General features: G+C 45.4%; 1 protein-coding gene across 1 annotated transcript in view; it reads left to right on the top strand.

Annotated features, from left to right (window-relative positions):
- VPS13C (vacuolar protein sorting 13 homolog C) overlaps nt 1-17,565 on the top strand; it is a 2,437,235-nt gene that overhangs the window by 1,806,248 nt on the left and 613,422 nt on the right. Inside the window, exon 68 of the mRNA XM_086955811.1 lies at nt 682-835. Within this exon, the coding sequence (XP_086811937.1) occupies nt 682-835 (154 nt within the window). The remainder of the gene's footprint in view (nt 1-681; nt 836-17,565) is intronic.

The following is a 17,565-nucleotide window of genomic DNA, read 5'->3' as shown; positions in this document are numbered from 1 at the left end:
CGGTGCCGCGGCCCTCCCCTCCCCCCCGCGCCGTGGGGGAATTACCCCCGCAGTGAAGGGGTTAAAGAAAAGAGCTGTCACAATTCCGCAATTTCATTTTTTATTTATATTTTGGGATCCATCTTGGATTGGTAGACATCGGTATTGGAACGTTTGCAAAGCTATCAAGTCCCAAATGCGAGACCGTTTAGTTTTACCAATCCTTTTTGCATTATGGAACCGCTGCAGCTATTTCTTTTCTCATGATTTCTCATCAAATGTTGGTGATCTAGATGCCATACTCTCAGACTCATGGCATGCAGGGGGTTCCACAGTATGCTCTTTACTGCAAACTGTAGTTGATAAGTGCTATTTATTTCACAGCATGACAACAATCTAACTAAATGGATATGAAACTTGGTGAAACGCATGTTGATTCCTAAACAACTTTGGGAGACTGTGACACTGCTTCTGTATTTAGGTGTAATATGTACCCTCTCGGTATGTATGTTCCCGTTATAAAAACTATGAATGTACATTAAATTAACGATTGAGGTGAAAGTAAATGTATGGCTATAATAACTAATATACAATGTACGGTGCTCATTTATCGACTCTGAATATGTTGTGTACAACGATCCATGAGAAATGCCCACAATATTTGGCAATTTATTTATTTTGCTTGATTTTTTTCCTTTATAGTTCTGATTCTGTTTGGGAAATGAAGCCAAAGAACAAATGGAAACCTTTGAACCAGAAGCAGATACTCCTGCTAGAACAAGCTTATCAGAAACACACTACTGCTGTTGGTGCAGGAGAAGGAACCGGCTGGATCAAAATAGACAGCAATTTTGAGGTGAAGTTAAAGTCATATTGTGTTACAGAGAAGCAGCAGTCTCTCAACATTGCATTTGGTCATTTGAGGGTCTCTATAAATAACCATATATTACATGCCCATTTAGTGGTAGGTCATCTTAAAAAAAAATCATTCATAGGTGTAATGTATGTGTGTTTCCAATGCTGGGCTTATTTCGCATGCTACTAATGACCCATCTCAATTTCTCAGCTGTCCAATTCACCTATATCCACTTTGTGATTTGTTTAGTTTGCTGACGTAATAAATTTGAAGCAGCTGATCAACCTGTAAAAAATATGAGTGGGAGGAAAAACTTGAGGAACCGAATTTTGTAACCTAAATCCACCAGCAGTAGCTTATATTAGTGGGAAAACTATCCCTTCATTTGCCACCCACAAACGTCACAACTTTGCGAAGTTGTGAACATTCCACTCAGTCCTATGTTATACCACATTGGGCGTTAAGTCTCGTAAGAGATAATCACTGGGGCTGATTCACAAGCTGCATTTTGTAGTACTTAAAGTAGTACTACAATCATACTTCTTGCGTTACACAAAATGCGGGTTTGATAGCCTACCTCAAAGATAATCTTCACCTCTGGAGTCTAGTGCTCCAGAGGTGCTTTGCAGATTGGCATATGAGGACAAAAAGACTGAGCTGAACTCGGATTGCAAATGGCCACTGTTCCCTAGAGAAGAAAAAGGTAGCCATGGCTCTTGGAAAAGAATTCAACGGTTGCTCTGTTTTAAATGTAATTGCATTTATATAGCATTTACAACCCTTAACGAGGCGTCGTGTGGCGAATAGAATGCTACCCGGGAGCCCCAAGTTAGATCTTGTAATTTTATTTGAATTTTCATACGTATGGAATGGTGTTTTAATCATGTATTTATGTGGAATTCTTCGGAATTCTAAATCATAATAAATATTGAAATTGTGAATTGAAATTGCCCAAAGTTAGTGGTCAGTCTAATAGGTATTGGGATTAGTATTGCATGCTCATGTTTCTTTGTGGTATAGTTTTTGACACACATGTGATCTTTAGAGGGGCCTATGTGAGAAGCAATTGCTTGCTGGAATTAATAAAATACTTATGGTTTCCAAAAAGAGTTTAAGAAGGATAGGCATGAGATTTAGATTAACGTGTATACAGAAAAGGCAGGCAGAAGGAAGAAGGGAAACAGTGGTGCACTTAAAAAACAGGGGATGGAAGTAAATAACAGTTTGATAGAATGTCAATTTGTCATGCAGGATTTTAAGGAATATAGCAGGTGGAGAACTTTTGCATGCAATTTGTTATGCTTTCTCCTTTTGAGCCTCTGCACATTTGTCCACTCCAGATGCTTACGATCAAGACAGCCTTTCTTGTGGTGATAACATCTGCCTGGAGGGGGGGGTGAGTTGCAGGCGCTATCTTGTACGCTTCTCTACTCGATGTCTTTTTCAGACAAAGTGTGCTTCGCACTTGTGCATCATTTTTGTTGAATGTGGTGACCCCATTCCATCTGGATCAATGTATCACGCTGCCCACCTTCTTTGCTCCCCCTCATCTCTCAATTGAAGAGGAGACTCTCCACCGCCTGAACCCAAAAAGAGCGTTGTCATTTTACCTTGACAGCACAAAAGAGTTCTGGGTGGACGACCAACGCTTTGTGAGGTATGTGGGAGCGAAGAAGGGTCAGACAGTGCAGACAGGACAATTTCTCACTGGGTCGTTCTCTGCATTAAGATCTGCTATGCCTTGGCTAAGTCGCAGTCGCCTGAAGGATTAAGGGCCCATTTCACCAGAGGAAAGGCTGCAACTACGGCCTTGGCTAGGGGTTTCCCAGTCCTGGACATCTGTCTGGCAGCAACGTGGGCATCTTTGCACATGTTTGTCAAGCACTACTGCATGGAGAGTCAGGCCCTTAGGGATGGGCATTTTGCCTGTTCGGTCCTGTAGGACTTCCTAGTGTGAGCAATTAGTCTGCAACCCACTGCCAGGAGAATATGGCTTGGGTATCTATTTTAAAGGTAAGGAATCTGCAGCTAGAAGTCCCTATCACATGAACAAGTTACTTACCTTCAGTAAGGCATTATCTGGTAGAGACAGTATCTAGCTAAAGCTGCCTTACAGGCCCATCCATGCCTCCCCGCTTTGCAGACTGATTTTGTTAGGGCTAGGGTTCTTTTTCCTTTTTCAGGGCCCTAGTTTTGCACATTGTTAAGTCAGTTACTTTGTGGCTCTGCGCTTCTGGCATGGAAAAACTGAAAAGTATTGATGTCCACGCTCCTGAGTCGCACCTAATATAGGTGACGGGGGCGTCATAACTGACACGAACGATGCAGACGACATCACGTGGAGCCGAATGGAGCCACCCATTGGCGAGCACAAGATGTATTGCTCTAGTAAAGGTTTCCGGATCCAGCCAAACTCCAGGGAAATTTAAAGGTACGGAATCTGTAGAAAGATATGGTCTCTAACAGATAATGTTTTACCGAGGTAAGTAACTTGTTCACATGGCCTGGAACAACATTCACAAGTCTGATCCTTTACAGGCAAAGCTGTTGGATGTCCTTTTTTTGTTTTATCTTTGGTCCAGGAAGGTTTTTAGGTTGGAATTAGTAAAGGCTGGCCCTTTCCGCTTGTCTGCATTTGCTAGATTAACTGTTGTAGGAAAGTAGGATCTGCTTTTATGGTTACCCCCACTTTTTTCCTGGTGCTATGCCGTTTTTGACTAGTCTAAATGGGATCCTGCTAATTACGACCCCAGTCTCTGTGCTTACTCCCCAAAATTGGTACGGTAAGTACTTAGGCACATCCCAGAATGGACATTAGTGTATCCTTATCAGTCCCTAGTATATGGTACTAAGATACCGAGGGCATAGGTACACCACGGGTCCCCCATGGGCTGAAACATGCATTATGCCACCCATGGGGGATCACTCAAACTGTAACTACAGGCCTGCCATTGCAGCCTGTGTAAGCTGGTGCTAGCAACCCTTACGACAGATATAGGTTTTCCTATATCTGAGGTCACTGCACTTAAAACTTATAAGTCACCCCTAAAGTAGGCCTTTCAATCCTGAAGGCAGGGTGCTCTGTTCTAAGTGTGAGGGTGCCCCTACAATCCACGGAGTCCATTCGTCCTGGTTATAACTGCATCAGCCGTTACGATACATAGAGTGGCCATGCGTCATTGCACGATGACCATCTCTAAAAAGGCTGTACCGAACCCTGGCATGTTTGGTATCAAACATGTTGGAATCATACCCCACTTTAAAGCTCCCCCGGGAGGCCTTCATTGCTCCCAGTACCAGTCTTCGAGACCTGGACAGCACATCATGGCTGCTGCGGACCGGAGACACGATTCTGCCCTCCTGCTGCTCGAGCAGGAGAAGTCAGAACAAAAGGTATCCTGTCACAGGGAGGTGTGACCACCTCCCAGATAGGGTTTAGTGTATTGGGGCTGGGTGGGAGCACTTGCCAGCACCACTCACTCTGTTTGAAGGGCACAGTTGGTGCCCTCTTTGCATAGTCCAGGTCAAACCAGCTCAGGGAACCGTTGGCTCCCGCTCTGGAGCGAAAGTGGACAAAGGACATGAGAATATCCCCACTGTTCAACCCCTCCCCTGAGAGGGATCCCTGAATCGTCACAACTCTTTCCTTAGGGCAGTTAGGGGATTACCTGTAGGTGGGTCCCTAGATTCGTCATGGGACAAAATTAATTTATTTCAAGACACCACTTCAACTTCGGCCGTCTGGGCACTCTGGACTTCGCTCTGGGCATCAAGACTTCAACTGGGAACACTCCTGCTGCTCTTGGTCTTGTCGCCCTGATCGTCTGCTGCAATGTCTGTGCTCCATACAGGAACCTTACAAGGCCTGTGGACATCCAAGATACCTGAAGGAATCTCCCTTGAAGTGAAAGAGTCACTTCCCTGCATCTGAAGGCACCGCAACGAAGCTGACAGGTCTGCTGATACCGAGCTCCCACGGACTCCGAAAGGCTCAGCAAACAGGTGGTGGTTCTTCGCATCCTTCGAGGGCTGCCCTGTCCTCTCACCAAGTTTGAGGCCAGTATCCCTCGTCCGAGCCACAGGAACCGAACCCCTGTGCACTGCGTTGACTTGCTGTTACAAAGGTTTGTTGGCTTCCTTCCTCCAAGGTCTTTCGGCTCCTAGTGGCCTTAACCTCAAGCATCTTCAGTGACCAAGGTCTTCATCCCCACTACAAAATTTGAATTGCGGGTCTGCATCTTTGGTGAGCTGCACAAGGTCCTTGTGCAACTCCAGTGCCTGCGGCCTGTGGGTCCTCTTGAGGGTCTTCTTTTATATCTGCAGGCTCCCCTGATTGCTCTGGGCCTGCCCTGACTCCCCTGCTTGTGGTGAGTTACCTGGACCTTGCTAGTGCCAACACTGCACCTTCTTAGCTTTCCACATTGGGGTGGTATGGAGCAAAGGAAAGTATGTCACTTACTTGAGGAAATGGCTGGCATTCCCACATTGGACTGTCCCTGCCACCCTGTAAACCTAGAAATAAGGGACAAGAGTTATACAGAAAGTAAAGGAAAGGAAGGTCACAGAAAAAAGAGGAAAGGCTAACAAAGGGCTGCACCAACAGGAGGAGCAAGAAGGTGGAAAACTGGAGATAAAAGGCAATGGAGAGACCCGGAACAAAAAGGAGGAGGAGACTCCAAGGAGAGGCGTGACAGGGAGGGGAGAAAGAGAACAGTGGGGCAGAGGAGAGATGCTGAGTGAAGGAGGAGATGTAATAATGGTGGAGAGATGTGGAGAGGAGGAGGAGACACGATGCAGAGGGAAGACTTGGAGCAAAGCAGAAAGGAGAACAATGACACCCGGTCCAAGGACTTGTGGTTGCCACCGACCAAGGCTGATGAACCTGCCACAGCTTAGTTGAGCTATGGCTGTCCAGGTGAGTAGCCATGGGCCAAATAATGGGAAATTTACTAAGCTGTGTACACATAATTCTTATAAGTTTGCTTGGTGCCCTGCACCGGCGTTAACCTGGGCACACTTGTGGACTTTTTTGTAATGGTATTTCGTCTCGGGTGATCTGGTAACCCACATGCAGCAGGGTGTGGTGACAGGGTTTGGAGACAGGGTATGGGGGCGACCCTGTAACCTGTACTTAGAGAGAGCATACCCTAAAAAGGTCAGAAAATGAAGAAGGACTAGGGAATGGATATGGAAAATCCACAGTAACTGAGCACACTACAACCCACATTTGGTGAAAAGAGTAGCCTTTCTTAGTTTTGAGTGTTATCGAAGGCCCCATCCTGGATAACCAAGAGAGAAAAGAAACCGCTGAAGAGCTCGCTGTTTACAGGATCACGATCCGGCCCTGAACCTGGTTCATATCTTCACAATTTGTTTAGTTTGTTCCTCACCATGTACACTTTGACTTTATTTTCCAATTTTTGAAGAAGCCCACCTATTTTTGAAGAATCCCACCTTGATAACTAACATATAGATTCATGAAAGAGCCGTTTTGCGAGTCCTTAATAGCGATTCTTAAGGAATCGCTATTAAGGACTTGCAAAACGGGATTCATGTAGGAATCGCTAAATAAATTGCGATTCCTACACATTCCTTATTTGCGATTAGCAAATTGCTAATCACAAATAAGGAATAACTCCCCATTCATTCCAATGGGCCTAAAGGCCCAAAGGAATGAATGGGGAGTATTCCTTCTTTGCGATTAGCAATTAGCTAATCGCAAATAAGATAGCGATTTCAAGGGTGCCAGTGGTGTCCAAAGGACACCCTGTAGCACCCCTGAAATGCAAATTTACACAAGTGTTGCACACACACATGTCCAATGTAGTCGGTTCCCTGCCGCTCGAGGTCCCGGTCAAGAGGGATGTCGTGGGACTGGTCGCGGAGCCGTCACCACCACTCCTGGTCTAAGTCTTCGGATAAGACGAAGCAGAAAAAGAAGGCAAAGAAGCACTGTTGATCTTCGCGTTCTTCCCATCCGGCAGCCGACGCGACTCGGGATGTAGTCATCTGGCTTCGCATTCGTAGCCTGTTGGGTCATCTCCAAGGCTCCCTCCTTTTCCGGGAGCTGGAGCGACCCCTGCCCAACTTTGTAGTTTTTACAGAGCTCTCCACTCCATCTTTTGGGAGCCCGAATCGACTGGTGCGCCTTAGCGTCCAGCGTACTCAGCTGGGGGTTCTAGGCCTTCGATGCCGGAGGCTCTGGCCCCAGCACTGCAGGGCCCCCAGGGATCCAGGCCTGGATCCGGATCGGCGCCGGTCGACCTAACAACACCTCCTCCACCGTCAAATCCATTGATGACACCTCTGCCCCTTCCAATGCCAGTTGAGTCCCCAACCGACGTAGACCCTGTCCTCCCCCTCGGCATGGACACGTAACCAGACTGACGCTGGTGCTGGCGCCAACGTTACTTTTGTACCCTTGTTCTACCCTGGTAAGCCCCATCACCCTGAGTGGTGACCAGAGGAGAGTGAGGAGGACTGAAAGGGGTCTATGGAAATGTAACGACAGGATAATTTGCCCTATTTGGATTAGTGATGACTAGTAGTCCTCTGCAATCTCAGTATATTGCTATGAATCCTTTATTTCAGCCTATTTGTAGGGTTTGCCTATTGGCTTTGGTATGCCATCTCAGTATATTGCTATGAATCCTTTATTTCAGCCTATTTGTAGGGTTTGCCTGTTGGCTTTGGCATGATTCTATGCCTATTTTGCCTCTTTTTGGGCCTAAAGGCCTAAACTAGAGAGCAGCCATCTTGTCTTCCTGCCTCAGTTGTCTGAGGCGTTTGTAGGTCAGAAGTGATATTTAGAGTTACGTTGTTTTTCACTAGTTAGAAACCGGTGAGGACCAGCCCTTATCGAGGGAATGTGCTTACTTTCCTGGGCTCTAGACGCAACCACAGCCGGCCATTGTGGGAGCGCAGGGAGCGCGGGGCTTGGCACAGGAATTCGGTGGGAGGCCGGGTGCTTTCTGGAAATTTCCATGAGCAGAGAGCCTCCCATATTATCAGAGAACAGAAGAGCAGAGTTGTCAGATGGTTTTTGGAACTGAAGAGAGTGGTCAGATGGTTTACAGCAGTGGAGAGATCAGATGGAACTGAAGAGAGAGGTCAGATGGATTTGAGTAGGTGAAGCTGTCAGTCAATGAAGAAGCAGTTGCCAGTCAGATGGAAGAGTTGGAGCTGCCAGTTGGAGCTTCTGGAGCAGTTGAACTGTAAGAAACGTGTTAGTTATGGATTCCTCACCGCTCCACCCATCCTCCCCGTTCTGCGAACTGACTTCTGGGGTATGGGACTCCCTTTCAGCGCCCTAGTTTTGTGCACCAGTGGTCAGTGTCTTGCATGGCCTTGACGTAGAATGTCATGTAAAGAATTCACGTCCGCCTTTCCGGGGGCGGCGTCTAAGTAGATACCACAGTGTCATTCCGGCGATCACAACGTCAACGACGAACGCGGAGTCGACTGATGCCACCTAACGATCCTCATAGGTACTGCTATAGAAATTTTTTACGGATTCAGTCTGACGCCTGGGGGTAATTCTAAGGTGAGGAATCCATAACTAATATATGTCTCTAACAGATGTATTGTTGCCAAAGGTAAGTAAATGGTTCTTTGGGACCACAAGCCATTAGGCAGGTAACTTGGTACCAACTTCCAGCATCAGGCAACCCAGTCTTTCTAGCATCCAGCTAGCCAGCCTAGTTGTGGCACAAGCAGCAGCATTCAATGTCACAGAGTTTGGTGGTATAGGTGCCCACCAGTAAAGTCAGTCCCTATGCCTTTCCTACCGCTCCACCTGGGTATGAGATAAAAGATAACAAACATTTGTGATGGTATTTTTTCCTCCACAAGCTTTTCTTTGTACTCAGTAAATGCCAGCTGTCTTTTAGGCCACTATTTACATGCACTATGAGTCACGGTGGCCCAAGTTTTACTGTTAGTTATGGAAGGGCTTCACTGATCCCAATCTCAAATTACCAAGATCATGATGCAGCAAAATTTGTATCCGATACAGATATATAGCTGTTGAATTCTCCCCAGGATTCAGACTGGATCAGGAAGTTTTTCAGCAGTACCCCTGCTTGCCTGGGGACGCCGTTGTACAGCTCCGTGATGAAGTCGCCTCTGGTTTTGACGTCATTGGAGCCATACAAGTCCCCTCCATTGCAGACATCAGCTTCTTTTTATCTGCGGCCTGCTGTGGGAATTTTTCATCTGAAACATTGTGCCAGCTCTCTATGCCTCCTGGCTTTAAATTCTGTGGGTCCTATGTTCAACAGATGTGGGGTATGGATCCTCATTCTATTTGCATGTGGTGTTTGGGCAAGCACCACAACGCCAAAGAGTGCAACGCCTGCCAACGGCTGCAACCAAAGGCGCTGCAGGTGTGATTAATGAAACTCCTGACTGTGCAGTAGTCGTGTAGTTCCAGTTCTGCTAAGCATCAGTCGCTTCTCAGTCTACGGATCAGCAATAGAACCGCTCCAAAGAACAGCTGAAGCAGTCCAAAACCCCGTCCCATGGTAAGCGATCAAAGTCATGACTTTTTAGGGCATCTTTGACTCACAATGCGATTTAAAGCGGCTCATCATACCCTTGGGCGGAGGACTCTGTGGAAGAGTTGCTTCCATGCCTTCTCGCCTTTCCTGGAGCCAGGGTAACTCGGACCAGATGAAAGAGTATTATGATCTCCATATCATATTTGGGTCCTCCTCTTACCCTGGTGCGCATCAAGCCCCAAAGAGTTGATAAGTGCATTGACTGGGTCCTCGCCGATTAATTCATCCTCGGCTGCAGTTAGGCCCTCCTTAGACACAGTGACGCCAGTGCACATCCCTTCAGGGTTCACACCTGTAGTGCTGACTGACTCTGGAGCAACGTTGGTTGTTCCTCCAGGATATGATTCAGCAGCACCGATAGGCTCCGACCCAGAGTTGGTGCATGACCCTGATAATTCATGGTTCTGTGGGTGATTCAAAAGAACAGTTTGTGGAAGGAGAGGAGGAAGGGTTCCTTTTGTGCAACCAGTGCCTACAGACTCTCCTGTGATGTATAGTTGGATTTGTGAGTTAGGTGAAGCATAAGGGTTAGAATAATCCCCTGCGTCTGGCCTTCTATTTCCTCCTGGCCTTGCCTCGGAGGCCAGCTGCTCCTTGGCGGATATGTTAAGAAAGGTGGCTAATGTATTAACTTTGACCCTGCCTTCAGTGGAGAAATATACAGACAACCTCATTGAAGTTCTTCATGTGGGTCAGTCCAGAATTGAGCCACTGCTACCCTATGATATTTTACTGGGGGCATGGGCTAGACCAGATACTGGTGCGCTTGTGGACCATACTATTCCCCACAAGCACCACCCTGCTCCTGATGATCCTGCTTGCCATTTTCGTCAACACACACACCACAGTTTTGTGGTTCAAACCGCTACATCTTCCCACAATGTGGAAAGTCTTCTTCATACTTCATTTGACAAAGATTCCTGAAAGCAAGACTCTTGTGGAAAATGTGTGTTCTTTCACCGGTGTGCTATCATGTTCCATTAACACAACTTGCGTCCTTGGGTGTTTGTATCATGCCTTATAGAATTAGTTGGCATAGCTATTGCTATTGTTTCCGGAGCCTAGTAGGAAGAGTAGGAATCAATTGATTTCAGATGGGCAACAGGCGGCTAGATTAATCAACCGGTGTGGAATGGGCACCACTGATTGGATTGGTTGAACCATGGCGTCTTCTGTGGTGTTATGCTGGCGAACTTTGCTTTGTGCTAATGGATATCACTAAGGCAGTCCAGTCAGTTTTAATTAACATGCCGTTTGATGGGGTTCATTTGTTTAGTGCCCATGCAGATGCTGCTTTGTGTCAGTTTAGGGACAGTTGAGGCGATTCAGACCCTTAGCCCTGTTCCCTTCTTTAAACTTTGGTTGTGATTTTAGGCGAGATGTTCTAGTCAAGAAGTACCCCACATGGGTTTTTCCATACCCGTAGGTAGGGTTTTCTGTTCCCTCTCCTGAGATCCTCACTCAAGAGATTTGGTTCTATTGTGTGGGTCTCTGTTGGTGCAAGACATGACATGATATTAGATTGGAACTTCCGTTTCTTTGATCACAGTTTTCTTTCGGTAACTTCTTGCCTTATTTCAGCAAGCTGCATCCCTTTAATGGGATGGTATACAGCTTTTAATTCCCTCCTGTTGGAGTGTTTTTTCCTTTGCTTGTTTCGGGAGTGTATTCTTGAATCATTGCAGATTGCGACGTATTTATTCTTAATGCCTTTCATCTGTATGGTATCAAGGTATTTTTATTCCTGCAGGTTTGCCATGCTCCGGTAGGAACTGTATATGTGGATTTTTTGTGTCTTTTACACCTACGTTGTTTGTTTTTTATTTTGGTGGTTTTCTTTTAAAAGAACCATCTTTTCTAGTGTTTTTCCTTTGAAAACAAACACCTTACAGTTACCACTTTTATGTTTAAAATGGTACATTGGGGAGTGCTACCACTTGCCGTTTTTTGTAGGTGGCAGTTTTTCTCTTCCTACTTTGAGTGATCCTCATCTGATTTACTGATGGGCTAAAACTTTATAGTCGTTTGATGGAATATCTCTTTTAGGTATCTGCCTTCGGTGTTCTGTTTTTATGTCCTGTTGTGGAGCTCCAACTGCTTTCTATTTTAAGAGTGCGTATTTCTAATATGTACAGGCAGATTTCCTGGTGCTACATTTTGGATGTAATTCTGTTCTTTGTGAGGGTGCAGATTCTGTAGCAATATTTGTGCCTAACTCTGGTTAGGAGACATTGAGTATCTTCTTCACTGGTCCTTAGATGTATGGGGTCCGTATATTGATGTACATATGTATTGGGCACTGAATATGCGGATTTGTGTTTTGTGTATATGTGGATACACATATTTATGGCAGATATATATCTGTATAATCATTACCTTTCTGTTGTGGTACAGTTGGTGTTGGATTTTAGATAAGTCTTTTCTAGCTTGAAGCATATTTATATAGGCTGTGTGGTTACATGCTAGGTTAGCCTCGTAGTTCACTCTGGTGATCATTCTTTTTGTTCAAGGATAGGTCTTGATTTTAGCAGTGCTTGTTCTTATTTTTTGTCTGTCCGACATACCTATAAATATTTCTTTATCCATGTTTCGCAGTAACCTTGATCAGAAATCGCTTTTCTGTGGGTATCTCAGACTCATGGCTCTTATATTCTGTCAATGATAGTCACACATTACAAAATCTGATTATCCCTCTTCAGCTGTGATTAAGAGGTTACTTTATGTTATGCCACATTCTTGTGGCAGACACCATTGTTTTAAAAAAACAATGGAATGCCTGTGGCATCTTCCACTCTGTTCATCCTGTTTCTACTGATTTCCCTCTAGAGCAGTCGTCCGTTGAGAGCCCTTGTTCTCACTGTTGTGTTCTTGGGAACCTTACATTGGATTGACGTTTGTTTCACCTTCAGCCTTCCTAACTCAAGGTTTCACTTCATCCTTGGTGTCGTGTACTTGTTGGTACTACTGATGCTTGTGTTTGAATTAAGTTTATTCTGCTTCTCTGGAGTCACATTTTTCTGAGCCTAAAGGAGGTTTCACTTGACTTAGCTGTAGTCCTTACCACAGCTCTTATAAATAGATTTTCCTACATGTGCCTGGTCTCTTTTTAGTTTAGACCGGCTGGTCCTCTCTGAGACCTTTTGTAGGACTGGTTCGAAGTCCTACTGTAATGTAGTTCCTATATTCCCAATAGGCTCTGCGCATTGGAATAATATATCCTATAGATATGACGTAGGGCTTGTATCAACTAGGTCTCGATCGAGTATACTAAACTTAATTGTGAGTGCCAGCTGGTTCAGAGGTCACTAGAAACTTTCTCGAATACACAAGAAGGGATTAGTTTCTGACAACTGCATAAACATGACAACTTTGTTTCCCTAGGACTGGAAAATACCTTCAGAGTTGTGGAAATAATAGATAAGTATTTCACTTGGTCAATCGTGCATGCTTCGTTTTAACAGAGTTGCAGAGAAATATAGAGAAATATAGAGACAGGCGTTTTCAATAAAAAGGGTTTATTGAACAGTCTTCCTTCTCATGCAAGAGAGGTGAACTGCTCCAATTGTTATGCAGAATGCAAAGTATAATGCGTACAGCAAGAATAGTATTATGAAATAATACTGTAAAAGCATTGTATGATTTCTGAGCCATAAAATACATACATAAATAACACAGACTAAAATACTCAACTGGTGCTTCTAAAATATGCCTACCCCAATGTACCTAACCTAAGTCTAGTATGGGGGAAGAAGTAAGTATTGTTTAGCATAGGTTTAGTTTTTTGCCAAGAATTTACCAAAGGTTTCTCTAGGTTCTAATCAGCTCCATACCTTGTTAGAATGAAGGAGGTCTGGTATCTCTGTCTCGGGGACTCGATTTCCCAACACTCCGCAAGGGGAGCCGGAAATACTGGAGCTGGATTTCTCAGCAGAGGAGGGCAGCTTCTTGTCAGTGCAACAGCTGGAGTGTCGGCTTCCTTCGGCACTTGCTGTAGTGAGCTGCGTCGGGCAAGTAGGTCGTCAAACTGCTCCTAATCACCATGCTTTGCCATAGCAAGTGAAGGTATATTTATACCTTGAAAGTGTTTAGGAATGCCATATTTGGCGTAAAGTCGGGCATATGAACGTTCTAAATGAACCCCTGGGGAATAGTTGTTAATTGTAAAACTAACTGAGTTCTTGTAGGAATCAATATTCAAGCAAGGGGAAGTCCCTAACGGCTTAAGCTGGTTTTCCTAGAAATCGTTGTGACGTTTGGTGTAAGGATGGAAGTAGCCATGCCTGTATTTGTGTTGCATGGGATATGCCTAAATAAGGGCTTGCTCTCTAAGGCTATATAAGGGCAACGAGAATTGTACCTATATAATGGCATGAATCGGGAAAATTCAATCGGAGCATAAAACGCCACACAACACCACCTTCTGGTTGGGTATATCTATGGTATTTAATTCAAAAGTTAAGGAATGTCCGGCTAGATGTCTCTATCAGATGGAAAAGTTATTTACCTTCTGTAGTGATGTATCTGGTAGAGACACTGTCTCTCCACAGATTCCTTAATGCCCTGCCCATCCTCCCTGCTCTGCGAATGACCTATGACGTATGGGTTATTCCCCTTTTAAGTACTGGTTTTATACTCCATTGATCACTGTTTTATATTGTTGTGTGACTCAACAAACCACGCAGTCTTGCCTCATAGGTCTTGTTCTGGTTGTGAGTGACTAGTAGAGTGAGAGGTGTTTTCTTTTAAACAGGTCGGATTATACACCAGTGCACAGGTTTTTACGTATCTTGTGCTTCGTTGATTCATTTTGGTTGTTTCCTTAAAGCCCTTGGCTGGTATTGACATACCATTCATTACTACTTTCTAATTATAGTTTCAAAGATTTTTTATATTTTTGACACACTGTTTCCACAGCCAGTTTCTGTAGTGACTTCTCCTTCTGGCGCAGAAGGATTTGCAGAAGAAACTGAAGTCTGCACGCCAGGGGGGACTTAAATGGCTCCACTGACGTCACAACTGGAGTCTAAATCATCACAGAGCTGCATGATGCTGTCCCTGGGCATGCAGAGGTACTGCTGGAAAATTTCCGGATCCAGTCTGAAACCTGGAGAGAATTCAAAAGTTAATGAATCTGTGGTTAGATTTTTCTCTACCAGATGCATTGTTACCGAAGGCAAGTAACTTTTCCAATTCGATCGGGCTTGGACACAACTAACTGCCTCGGTTGGAGGATGGCACCATTGAAGGATTTTGATGCCTTGAAACGGTTTAAAGAAAGCAAGGCTGTATGTTCCTTAGGTCCATCACGCCAGCTGATTGAGGACCACTTCTCTATCTTTTAGCAGGAAGTGCCAGTCCTTTTGGCCAGAGGGCCCATAGAGTGTTCCAGCCTCAGTAGTATGAACTGGGTGTTATTCTTGCTACTTCTTTGTGCCGAAGATTGACAAAGGAATTCGTCTTATTTTAGATCCTCACCCTCTCAATACCTTCCTGCAGAAACATTTACTGTTGATTCACACCTAACTTTGTGTCAGTACATTGGACATATCTTTTGAGCTGTCCTGATCACAGATATGTAGCCTGAATCGTACACCAAGTTTATTTTGGGTTTTGATAGGAAGTAGGTTTTGAATTCGTACTGACACCTTATATTTTTAACGCAGTGAACTCTTTCATTGAACATGCTTTCAGCAAATCATTCCACAATTAACTTTTTGTAAAGGAAGCTTGTTCTATGGAAGAAATCACATTTTTGGTGCTTACCATTTGATGCAATGATATGTTCAATTCTAGCGAGCATTTCCAGTGAAGTGTTCATTTTATGAGGTTTTGATCATAATGTGCCAAATCACAGCTGTACAAAGCATCATACAACTTATATTGTGCCCTTTATTTAAATAAAGCTTGTGGGAAATGAATGCTATATTCTTACAGCCAGAATCATCAAGCAAAATTGCGATCACAATAGCTGCGAATTAGCTATTGCGATCGCAATATAATGAAAAGCAATTCATGAAAGGAAAAAGCTAAAAATTGCGAAATCGCTAAAAAATAATTGCGAATTCGCAAACTTATTAACACAATCCTGGAGGAACGCCTATAGCGAATCAGATTTAGCGAGAACCCATGGATTCTGCGAAATATTTTGCGAACTCGCAAAATAATCGCAAATGCAATTCATGAAAACTCGCAAATTGCGAAAATACAGAAAATCGCATTTTGCGAGGCGCAATTTAAGGAGAACCCAAACCAGGAGGTAACCATTAAGAGAAAAAAAGTTTTAAAAAAACAATGAGCCACAGGTGCAGGCCTCTTCAAACAAACTTAAGGAGACACAGTAGGAGCATGAGGACTCTCATAATGGCTGGACTATACATGGTGGTCAGACGGCGAAGGCTCCAGACTGCAGCAAGGAACAGACGCAGGATCCAGGAGCGAATATTCCGCCAGCGGATCACCCTTCTGGGCCAAACTGTGGAGCAAATCTACTCCAAGTACCACCTGAATGGGGCAATGATCACTAAGCTGACCCCCTGCTGCAGCACCCAACAAGGAGGACCAATGCCGTGCCCACCCATGTCCAGGTCTTGTGCAGCCTGCACCTCCTGGCCTGCAGAAGCTTCCAGGGGATAGTCGCTGTTGCAGGGGGGATCTCTCCCAGAGCACCATGTCCCGCTGCCTAAGGAGTTTCCTGGAGGCCATGCTGACCCGGCTACACCATTACATCACATTCCTGACCACCCAACAGGACTTGAATCAAACCAAGCTTCAGTTTTACAACATTGCACAATTCCCACATGTAATAGGATGCATTGACTGTACCCACATCCACATCTGCCCACCTGCACAAACTGAATACATGTACCGGAACCGCAAGTCCTACCACTCCCTGAATATCCAGATGGTGTGCAACGCTAAGACAATCATCGCGGACATAGTGGCACAATACCCGGGGAGCACACATGACTCCTTCATAGTCTGGCACAGCGGCATGCACACACGACTGGCCAGGGGAGACTTTGGCGAAGGACACCTACTTGGTAAGTATACATGCCACCAAAATCTACACTGTGACCATGTAGCTGCGCATAACAGGCACTCACCCTCTGCTCCTTACATTCAGGTGACAGTGCCTACGGTCTCCGTGAGTACCTACTCACCCCATTCTGCAACCCTGCAACAACACAGCAACGGCGTTACAATGCTGCACACATACGCAAAAGAAATTGCATTGAGAGGACATTTGGTCTTTTGAAGAGCCGATTCTGCATACTTCACAAGACTGGTGGGGCCCTCAAATACGAGCCTGATGTCTGTTGCCGCATCGTGGCCATGTGTGCAATACTCCACAAAATTGCTACCAAGCGCAGGATACCTGTAGAGATCTCTGGCAGTGAGTTAGAAGGGGACAACCACCCACCTGCACATGTGCGGCATGCACGCCGGAAGAATCCTGCAGAAGGACGCAGGCGAAGCAACCAAATCACTATTAACTGTTTCTAGTGCACCCACTCCCCTCACCCAACACTTCACTCATGCATGACAATTCAAATAATGACATGAGTCGGATTAACTGGTGCGGAATATTTGTTATTGTTTTGTTCACAATCAATTTTGAATTTCTCACACTGTAACATGAGAGCTATATTGAGTCATATGTTCCCATGTATTGTAGGAGGGCATGCTTGTCTCAGCAGCATGGCCCTTCATGGTACTTAAGAAATGGTCAATGGCGCCTCCGGGCCGACGCTCCCAGTCGTCTTTCCAGCTCTTCCTCAGGATTTGCCCGTGAGGCAGCAGTGGGCTTGGTGCTGCGGCGGGGTGCCATCACCAGTGGCACAGATTGGCTGCTGTGGCTTGAGTTTGCCTCAATAGTGTCATCCCCCCACCCGCCTGGCCATGGCCAGTTGCCTGCAGACCCTGCACTGCAGTGGTAACTTGCTCCAGTGCCCTTGCAACATCCTGGCAGCACTGGACCATTTGCACCTGCATGGCCAACGAGCATCGTGAGAGCTGGGAGCTGGCATTCCCTATTAAGTAGTTTGACCTCGTGTACGCTGACAGGCAGGTCAGCAGCTGGTGGTGGCGGCGCCGGTTGACGTCCCGCTGGGTCAACATGGCCTGGGTGTTGGCCTCCACTGCAGCGGTCATCCTCTCCATCCTGTCTGACAG

This window comes from Lissotriton vulgaris, chromosome 2_1 (genome assembly GCF_964263255.1).
Source record: "Lissotriton vulgaris chromosome 2_1, aLisVul1.2, whole genome shotgun sequence".
NCBI classification, from domain to species: Eukaryota; Metazoa; Chordata; class Amphibia; order Caudata; family Salamandridae; genus Lissotriton; species Lissotriton vulgaris.
Note: the sequence above shows the minus strand (reverse complement) of the source record. Positions and strands in the feature narration are given on the sequence as shown.